The sequence below is a fragment of the Pteropus vampyrus genome, unplaced genomic scaffold (genome assembly GCF_000151845.1).
Source record: "Pteropus vampyrus isolate Shadow unplaced genomic scaffold, Pvam_2.0 Scaffold502, whole genome shotgun sequence".
Taxonomy (NCBI): domain Eukaryota; kingdom Metazoa; phylum Chordata; class Mammalia; order Chiroptera; family Pteropodidae; genus Pteropus; species Pteropus vampyrus.
In genome coordinates, this window is record NW_011889283.1 from 361,119 (window position 1) to 371,881 (window position 10,763).

The 10,763-nt window shown below is 45.2% G+C and overlaps 1 protein-coding gene across 3 annotated transcripts in view; it reads left to right on the top strand.

The window, feature by feature from the left end:
• GRAMD1B (GRAM domain containing 1B) overlaps positions 1-10,763 on the top strand; it is a 217,787-nt gene that overhangs the window by 52,468 nt on the left and 154,556 nt on the right. The window contains exon 1 of one of the 3 annotated variants that reach the window (XM_011383000.2): positions 8,061-8,434. The exons of the other annotated variants lie outside the window; for them this stretch is intronic. Within the exon in view, the coding sequence (XP_011381302.1) occupies positions 8,061-8,434 (374 nt within the window). Of the gene's footprint in view, positions 1-8,060; positions 8,435-10,763 lie in introns of those variants that run through there. 3 annotated transcript variants of the gene reach the window in all.

Sequence of the window (10,763 nt, forward strand, 5' to 3'; positions counted from 1 at the left end):
TTTCTTAGAGCTTTGGAGCCATTTTTTTTTTTTTTTGAGTGCGTTAAACTTCCAACTCTTTGAGTCTTGGTCTTTGCATGCAAAGCCTTTTATTATCTGTGAAGCCTGGCTTTCTGGATATGGGATTTTAGTTTAAAACTGTAGGGAAAAAAAAAAAGTCCCTGTGCCTCCATTTTCTAATTTCAAAAACAGGATGAACAGTGGAGAGAAAAACTGAAGGTTGGACCAGATCTCCGACATTTCTGTTCCATCATTCTGCAATTTTCTGAGCTCCAGGATGTAAATTTCTCTAGGGCACAGACTTGCTTTTGTGTACTTCTGTTTTCCTGCACCTAGATCGTAGCCTGTTCAATAAATAAATGTTGACTGGGCAATTGAAAGGAGATTGATAGTAGATATTATATCTTGCTCTCATCCCTCACTCAACTGAACATTTTGATCCAGTCAAACAGTTCCTTTTGTAATTCCAAGAACACACAATGCTGTCTCTTACACATCAGTGACTTTGCACATGTGGTCCCTCTGACTGGAAACATGCTCCCCTTGGTCTACCCGGAAAACTCCTCTGCTAACCTTCAACTTGGATAGGTACTGTCTCCTCTGTGACGTTCTCTCTGGATCATGCTCTCTCTCCTCTGAGCTCACACTGCATTTGGTACATGCTTCTATTGAAGTAGATTTTCTTACCAAATCATAGTTCTCGGATCGGTTTTCTGCTTCTCCCTTCCCCCAGATTTGAAGAAACTGAAGCCAGGGTCATCTTTGATAGGGGTCCAAAAATTATTTTTAGGAATAAATGAATAGTTTTACAGAAACTTTCAGAAACTCTTTACAGTACCCAATATTATGGTGTGCTTAGAGTTGGAGTGTATGAAATGCTTTTATGATTGATTTGCTAGATTACCAACTATACTACCAAGCTTCAATTTTCTTAGCATATATAGGCAGAATTTCATTTTAAATAGCATAATCACACACATTTTGTTCCTTTGAAACATACATCTACCAAATATAACACACACACACACACACACACACACACACACACACATTACTTTTTACAATATAATTCCAGGTCCTGAAGAGTATTTAACACATAGTAGATGCTCAATAATGTTTTGAGAGCAAATAGATATCTCTCTCTTATTTTTACTGTTTGATTTCTGGAAAGAGCAATGTAATTTTGCAGCCTCCATTTATTCATTCCTTACTTACCCTTTAACCTATAGCAATCGCATGTCTTCTCTTGCCACTCCACTGAAATTGTTCTCAGAAGTCATCAATGACCTAATTATAAAATCTAATAGATTATACCAATCTTCCTCATGTCTACTTGTTTATAGAATTTGGCATCATTTATCTTTTTAATATGTGGTATAATTGAAAAGCATGAGTTTTAAAGTTTTAAAGATCCTGGTTTAAATTTATTCTCATCCTCTGCTTACTAGCTAAGTGAACTTGGGCAAGTCACCTTTTAAAATCTCTCATCCTCAAATGGAGCTCTTGATATCTATTTTTCAGGGTGTTTGGGAGAGTCAAATGGGATTTCATGAGTGAAGCATGTAGCTCAGTGCCTGGCTTGCAGTAGTCATTCAATAAATGTTGTCCCTTTTCCTCCATTGACTAATGAATCATCACTCATATTCAGTTTTCTTCCAATCTAATCTCTGAATAAATCCTCATAGGGCTTTTCTTTGCTTGCCCACCTCTCTCATTCCACATTTTTCTCATGTCCTGTTTCGGATTTTCTTTATCTCTTTCCTTAACTGTTTGCCATGCGTATAGTTGATATTCCAAAAATATGGACTGATTGAATAATAGTCTCCGAATTGGCCTCTGTGTACTCTATCTTTTGCTTCTGCCATATATATTTCACACTGTCACCAGAGTTGATGTTCTTCACATACAGGTAGGTCTATAGTGTCACTGCCCCACCCCCCTCAAAACAAAACAAAGCAAAACAAAAAACCTTGAATAGCATTCCTTTGTCTAAAGAATAAAATCTAAACTTTTAACACTCATCATACTCTGACCCTCTTGTTTGTCCAGCTTCGTCTCCTCTTGTGTCCTTCCATATGCCCTGACTTCTCTCTCCTTATTTTCAAAAACTCTTCATGAGTTTTTATTCCTCAGTGCCTTTACTCAAACTGTGTCTTTATTCTAGAATGCCCTATTCTTCTATTCTACTGAAATTCATACTGTAAGTCTTAAATACCAATTCCTCCATATAGCCTGCCTAGACCACTTCTTTCCCTCTAGTTAAAATTTATCATTCTTTCCACTTATAGCTTGTTTGCCCTTATATTTTGCACTTAAACAATTCTGCCTTTCCAGACTGTGTACTCCAATGCACGCATTCTGTCTTATTTGTCTTGCTGTATCCCCAGCACTTACTCAGGAGGCTCACACAATGCTCTAGCTTAACAATTCTTTGTAGAATTAAACTGAAGGGAAAATTAACAGGCATAATCCTGTTTCCTAATATTAGGAAAGAAGACTTAATTAGTTATAACAAAGACTACCATTTATAGAGCACTTCCTACATGGCCAGCATGATTCTTAGTGTGCCATGCTGTTCTAATGCTCATTACAGCCCCAGGAGGGAGATTTTACAGATGAGGAAACTGAGACACAGTGAGGTGAAATAACTTATCCCCAAATCAAAGAGCTAGTAAGTGATGGAAAGGGGTCCAAAGCTCAGATAGCATGCCTTTGGGCCTGTGCACTTAATCACTAGTGGGTAATGCAGATAGCATTTGGGGGGATTTTCTGAGAAAAGCAGCAGAATACTCAGAGCATGCTACCTGCCTTCCTTGGGATGGGTGGCAAGGAGATGGAATAGTCTCAGGAAGTCCTTTCAGCCCTGACTTACATAAAGACTGTCCTTGTAAGATTTAGAGGACAAGAGATGATGTTGGTCTGTGCCTTGGTATCTTGATGTCAGTAACAGGGGCAGCCAAATGTTATGCAGACCTTCTTTGACTCTTACGCTTTTTGATGAGCAATTAAACCAGGGAGGCTTATCTGGTGACAGTCCTTCTCCTGAGGTGACGTCATTGTTCACCATGGCCCGTGCCGAAGGCCAGAAGAAGCATTCTGGCAACATTCCCCACAACAGAGGTTACACCAGCCCTCTGTCCTTGGGAACAGAGGCTCCATAAGAGTCTTGCAGCATTTTCTCCCTCGTCCTCAGAAGGAGAGGCTGGACATGGTGGCCAGTCAACTGTGATTTTATTTAGATTGTGTTTCACTGGCACCTTCCACCTTCCTCTAGCCACACAAATTCAGTGTGCTTTCCTCTGACTTCTTCAGTAGCTAGCTCCTCCATGGGGAAATGAGGTCGAGATTTGTGAGAGTAACAGTAATGGGATACCATGGGAGGTGTTGAAGCTTACTCTCTTCAGTTCTTTCTCTTGCCCTCTACTCTCCATGCCTAGTTCCTTGCCCCATCATCACCCTAGTGATTGATCCCTGTTTCTCTTTCACCATGTAAGATATTAAAACTGATTGTGAGTTTCAGGGAGGTGCTTAGTGTCCAATAATTAAAATGCCTGGGACCAGAAATGTGTCAGTTCAAATAAACTTTATTTTAAGCATAAGTGACTTTTTTTAAAGTGAGAAAATCCGGACCTTAGAGACCCACATTGGTAGGGTGGGGACTAGGCCTGAGATAATCTCTTTCCTGTCACTGCCTCTAGCTAGGCTCCAGTTACTTTTAAAGATGTGCAGAGGAAGCCACTCTCTAACCACCTTTGGTCACGCATTCGAGTCCTTAACTGACCTTACTCTTAGTAAATGTTTATCATCTAACCCGAGTCTCAACCACAGTGAGCTCCACACAAACTCATTTCCTCTTGCTCAGCAACAGAAGGAGAGCTAAACCATTCTTCATTTTGTATTTGAAGACAGTTAGTAACACTGCTCTTACAGCATCGTTCATGTTTCTGTCAGTATTTCCTGCATCCCCAATAGCAATAAGTTCCACATCATGTCTGTCTGCTGCCAGCTTTCCCTTCTATGTGGGACAGACCTTGGGTTTGGCCATTCTGAGTGTTGTGTGGGACAGAGACTCCGTGTCCCAACCTTGGGGGGTGGGTGGAACTGTCTTGTGGCACCAGTGTCGGAGGGGACAGTCCTGTCTGTGCTCTTGGGATTTGCCTGTCCTTGACATCCCTGGACAGGTGGGATGGTGGGTGGGTGGGAACCTGCCACTTTTACCTCAAACTCAGGTGGATGTGCACCCGAACAAAACTGCTTCACAGCTGCTATTTTTCACTTATGTTCCCTCCTGGAAGTTTTGGCTGAATAATGGACTGTGCAGTTTGTAGGCCTCCAGAAGTAATGAACAGATGTTGGGTGTCTTGTGTCTGTAGGAAAAGGGAGCCGGAACAGCTGAGAATAAACAACAATTCCTTAGTAATGTGAGCTCCTTGCATCTAAAGTCAGAGGCCTGGCAGCTGGGTGGGGGAAGGGGAGGCCAGGTTGTGCTGGCTACCACCTGTCTCCGAGGCCGGAGGTGAGGTCAGTTTCCCAGAGAACCCTGGATCTGCTGAGAGCCAAATATGGCAAAGAGGTGGGGTGGGGAGAGGCTTGGAGAGGAATGCAGTGCAGGAAATTCTGAAGCAGGTCACAGAAACTCTGTTCTTGACCTTCTGACACCAGCTGCTTTGGGAAATAGTTTTTCAAAACTTTGCACTTCCATTTCCCCACTTGTAAAATAACTGACATGTCATTTGGTGATATACCAAACTAAAGTCAGGGCTGGTAAAATGCTGGGGCTACAGAGACCCACTTTCCAGAGCTAATGCATTTGCTGAGATTTTGGTGGCCTCTAAGTGGCTTCAGAAGACCCAGGTTCAAGTTCTGGCTTTGTCATTGATTATTGCTATTTTTATCTGTGACCTTGGATAAAGTTCTACCTCACTCCTAGGGTGATGGGAAAATAAAATATGAAATGCATTTACAAAACTGTAAAGGTTACTATACAAACAAAGCATACAGGATCCTGGAGAGAATCAAAGGAAGTAGAAACTTCGTTCTTCCCTCAATGTGCTTATAGCCTTAACAGTAATAACGGCCCGCAGTTGCGGTCCATTTTGTCCTTCAAAGCAGTGTCCCCTTTATCATCTGACTTGATACTGTCACAGTAGAAAGTAAACAGAAACAGCTGGCGAGGAGAAATATGTTCGAATAGGGTTTAATGGATGAAAAAGTTATGGCTTGAAGAAGAGAAGGGACTATAGGTAGAAGTGAGCACGGCAGTGTTAGGGACTTGTGGTACTCTGGGTATCTGCTTCTCAGCCAAGGGAAACTATTTCAGATTTAGTCTGGAGGAGTCTTCCCCAGGCTAGGTGAAATATACATAATCATTCTCAATTACTGCTGTGCCCGAGGCTTAAATTAAATCTCACAGGACTTTAGATTTTAGGTCCTGAATCCATGGTGGGTGGAAAAAGTAGCTGAAGTGTGGGAAGAGGGAGCTGGTATTTTTCCTTTTAAGAGGCATACATTTAAATTCAGAGTGCTCACTATAAACTTCAATGGGGCCTGCTTCCCTGTGAATCTCCCTTTCCCCAAAATACCCATTGACTCTTTTGGGCCCTGTATTGTGGACTTTCCTGTTTTTTTGTTTTGTTTTGTTTTTGCCTTCTGATATTAGTATACCAGCTCCCCTTCTCTCCTTAAACACCTGAGACTCCAGTCTCCTACTTCAACAGCCCCACAACAGGCAGTTTCCTTGAACTGGGAAGTTTTTAGACCCTCCCGCAAATCCCTTGTGGTTGGAGGAAATCCAAGGCAGGGAGCATATCTTTGGTGCCTCAGTTTAGCTCTGAATCCTGAAGTGGAGTTATAGCCCAGCCTTCTTGTCATTAGTGGAGCCGGAAGAAGTGTCCTGCTTTTTGCCAGGTCTTATACCTAATAGGAAGGAGTTTCTCCTTTCTCTGCCACATCCGGGAATTAAAATAGAGTGATACCAAACCACTCGGTGACAGCCAGTGGCTGGATATGAAGACTCAGAGATAAGACAGAGCTGATGTTTTGGGGAGTCATTTATAGGTGGGCCTGGCCTTGGCTTTTTGTCCACAGGATCTCTTCTCCCTGAGCAGAAAGTATTCCCCTCAGTTTCCCAGCCTCTTGGGGGTTGTGCAATGTCATGATGCCTTGAGCTGCCCCCTCCATGTGTCATTGCAGGGCATGATGGCCAGCTGTCACATGTGATGTCTTGCCGAATTGCAGAAACATATTTTATGGCAGTGAGTTCTTGTAATCTTTAGGGATGTGATTTTTCCCCAGCTTTGGGACACTTGTGAAATGTGAACTTCCTACTGGCAGAGAAGTTGGGCACTGGCTCCCAACCAGAAATTGGACTCACTGAGGAGCTGAGAAGAGTAGGTGAATCAGATTTAATGGTGCATTCTTTTGTGTTCCTCCTCCTCCATCTGAAAGCTACAGTCTCTACTTCGGTTCTCATTTGCAGGACTTTCCTGAGAGGCAAATGTGCTGAGCTAGGAGGAAGGAGAACGGGTGATACAATCTCTGTTCTAGGAGCTGGACTGGTTTAGACTCAGTCCAGACAGAGAGCACTCAATAGGATGGATCACTTCTAGGGCCAAACTGTTAGGGTGGTACCTGGGTTTAGGGAGTGAATGGATCAGCGCAGCTTAGGACAATATAGGACTAACCCAAACTTCATAGTTTCCATGACCTGGGGACATACTAGAGTTTATGTGACCCAATCTATGCCCCTTGCAGATCAAAGTGGAATTGAATCATCCCTCAGGAATGTAAAAGGAGTACCCCTGCCTCCCTGGGGCTTTGCTGGATGCTTTGCCTCTGGATGCTTACCCTCTAATTTGATTCTTTGCTTGGGATGGGACTTTGGTATTGACAGGGTCATTCAAGATGTACAGGGATCAGTCCCTTTTCCTTACAGGTCCTGTGTGCCCTTTGTCTCTCAGATCTTATGTCTGTCTTTCCTTGGTATGTCATGTCTGCTGTTTCAGCTTATTCTACAGGAGAACTCTCCTCACTTCTCAGCTTGTCATTTTGGAAGCAGCCTCCAGGAGCCTTGCTGTCTCCCTCTGTCTCTGCCTAGGCTTCCTGTGCCCCCGACCTGCACCCCAAATAATTCAAAGACGGCACCTTTCTTAGGAGAAGAGACCCAGCGGGAAAGTCCCCTTGTTTTTCCACAACCCTGCCTCACGGGTGGCCTTGGAGAGTGAGAACTGAATTCTTTGATTCTTCTCTTCCGCCTGCCCATATCTCTTTCCCCCAGAAAAAGCAGAGAGAGAGATTAATGAGAGCTGCCTGGCCAATCATCGCTTTGAGAAAGTTTGGTTTGTGCTCCTATTTCATTGGGTTATTGGAGTACCCTTTACTCAGAGGTAGAGTCCCTCCCAAAGGAGTCCGTGTACAGTTACACTAGCTGTCGCTGCCAGTGCCTGCCCCTTCTGGACAGATATGATCTCCCTCACCTCCTTCTTGACCCCTGCTCCTCCTCTTTTTTTTTATTTTTATTTTTATTCAGCGTTTCGCTCGCGCTCGCTCGCTCGCTCGCGCTCTGTCTCTCTCTCTCTCGGTCTCGCTGTCTCTGTCTCTCCTTCTCCCACCTCTGCCTCTTCCTCCTGCTCTCCGCCTTCCTGCAGCGCCAAGCTAGCTCCCCAACCTGGTCTGTTGCACGCAAACCACTGAGAGTTTGCCGAGCGGTCCCCTGGGGCCCGGGCTGCCGAGTCCCGCTAAGGCAGAGACGCCAGCAACCGAGGGAGAGCCGTGGCAGAAAAACAAGCGGGTGCGCGCGGGGAGCCCCAGGAGGGCGGTGGGGCGGCTGGCAGGAGCAGACTACCAGAGGACAGGCAAGCGGAAAAGTTAGCAGGGTCCCGGCGGCCGCGTGCCTGGCCGCGCCGTGGGCGCTGGCACTCCCTCCCCGCGGCGCTCCGGAGAGGAATTTGATCTTCCTGCAGCTCGGGCCGCGAGCGTCACCCACCGTTGAGAGGGCAGAGTGCCCCAGGCGAGGTGGGAGCAGGAAGCGGCCGGCTGCAGCGCAGCGGTGACGGGGACCCATGCCGGCGGCCAACCTGATGGAGAACCTGCAGCTGCCCGCCCTGCAGGTGGCCGGGCCGCAGGATGCGCCCGAGGGCGGCCGGGTCTCGTCCAGCTCTTCGACTCCCACGCTCCGCCGCCGGCGCTTCAAGATGCGCCGCACAAAGAACGTGCACGAGCAGAGCCTAGAGGGCGGGCTGGCCCAGGACCTGCCGGGTGTCTTGACTCCTGGCAAGGAGTTCCTGCAGCTGCCAGCCATCGAAATCACGCCCTCCAGCGACGAGGACACCCCGTGGTCCAACTGCTCCACACCCAGCGCTTCCCCGCGCCGAAAACGCTTCCTCCTCCGCAAGTGGCTGAGGGTGAGGGAGCGGAAGGAGTGCAGTGAAAGCAGGTATGTCTCTGTTCCGCCCCTGGCCTTTCTTCCCCTGCCCTCCTCCTCCTCTCCAGAGCCGTCTGGGGCCCCAGGACACCCTGGTGGAAACTTTGGAAGAATGCAGGAGCCTTTCATCCCAGAGGGCTTCAGGCAACTGCAGCACCTGGCACAAGGGATAGTGGCACTTTAGCTTCCACTCTTGTCATCCACGTCCCCAGCCCAGGGTTAGGGGCCGGTGATGTTATTGTATATGTAACAGACTTGCAAAGGGCTTCACACTGCATTCCATTTTATTTGATCCTAACAGCAAAACAAATAGTAAAAACCATAGCGGTTAATATTTATTGTGCCCCTGTCCTGTGCGGATTCATATGCACTGTCTTATCTCCAAATTTAATCCTCACAAAAACTCTTGGAGGTAGGTGCTACTATTATTCCTATTTTATAGGTGGAGAAAGCAGAAAGAGAGAGAGGCTAAGAGGCTTCTTCACTTAGATTTATATTTCTGTACTCCATTTCAATTTTATTATTTTATTTTTGGCCACACCAGGTTGTCTTTCCTGGCCCACATGTGTAGAGGAGGTAGTGGAGTTTTCATGATGAATGAGTCACATTTCCTGCCATAGAGAGTCTTTAGACATCCAGGCCTAGTCCATGGCACTGTGGTGTGTGCCAGCAACTTTTTTGCCTGGGTGAATGTGGCATCTGAGTAGTAGGGGAAGTTCCCTTAATCTATATAGAGAATCTGTACCGAAAACCACAGGGCAGCTCCACATAGTCTTGACCAGAAGTTGTGATTGAGTTAAGCCCATTGCCAGATGGAGGGGCGGGGAGCAGTCCTCACTGGTTCACTAATGCCACGGATTCCATTCATTCACTTTCAGACTCTAGGGGCCTGTCTCTTAACAGTGGTTTGTGCTTTCACGTGGGGCATTGAGTGATTGGCCACCTTCCTTGAGATTCCCCCTTCCAATTTGTTCAGTTTCATTCCTTTTCATTTCAACAAGTGCTTGTTGAATGTTCTTGTGAGCTCAGTCAGGTACCAGCTCTTAGTGATGTGCTCCAGATAGAAGTGGGGGGAAGTCTGGGTAGAATGAGGAGATGTGGAGATTGAGAAGAGGGCTGGGAGGAGACTTGGATAAGAAAGTAAGGCATGTGAATTTTCACTCGTATTGAAGAGATGGAACCATTGGAAGACGTAATATGAATCATACAAGAAAAGAAAGGAGAAAGACTTGGGGAAGAGTCTCAAACCGGGACAAATACAGATAGGCAGTAGAAAACAGTAGGAAAAGTATGAGGTCAGGGCATGTGATCAGGAAAGGGAAACAATCTGGACAAAGGCATAAGAACAGGGTGAGCCCTCTGTCTTTGAAGGAAATGTTGCAGATTCAGCCTGGTCATGCAGAAAATGAGTGTTCTAAGTCTTTCAGGGTTTCTCTTTTCTGGGCGCAATGACCGGATGTGGCTATGCCTGCAGGTGCAGGTGTGGAGCTTTGTCCTGGGACTTTTTGTGGACCTGGGAATAACTTTTTTTTTTTTTTTTAATCTTCACTGTGTTTTCCACAGAGTAGAAGGAAATGGGGCTATATTAGTGGGAGCTAATCTTGAACTGAACTAGTTTCATTATGGTTTGTCAGCTTTCTTTTCAAATGTGAGAGACCCTAAAAGATACCTTATTTTGACCTATAGATTCTGTCACGTAGACTGAGGACAAAATATGGGGAAAAGACTCCTGCATGCTGGCCAGGGTGGAGGTGGGATGGATTTGGTTAGATTTAAGGAAGGCTTCCCTGGTTTTAAGAATTGTCTAAGGGTACAGTGGAATCTTCATTTTTTGTTGGAGTAGGGAACATACTTTTAAAATCAGGAAGGATTTTCACTTCCTAGGAGTAGTTTAAAGCAGTTCTTTTAAATAGTGATTTGTTGCATTGGAAGAATATATACATGTATGTAGAAAACAAGTGGACTCTGAATTTATAGCAAATGTGTCTCACTCAACTTTCTATTCCTATTATACTGCCTCCTGTCGGAATCTCTCTGGGTCATGGCTAAAACAAAACCCCATTAGTTTTAGGCCTTGGAAACGGAAGGTTTTTTAGAAAAAAAACTATCAAGTGTAGATGCCCAATAAGATTCCCTTAGAAATAGTTGGCATTTAGATGTAATGGAGTACAAAGAATATTGGACTTAAAGTCAGGAAACTTAGGTTTAAATTTAAGTTCTATCATTTATTAGCTGTGAAATCTTGGACACCTCACTTCACTTCTATGTGTTTCACCTTCTCCATCTGTGGAAGGGATATCTGTGGGTTAGCGGGAGGGATCAAGAGTAATACATGTGAAAA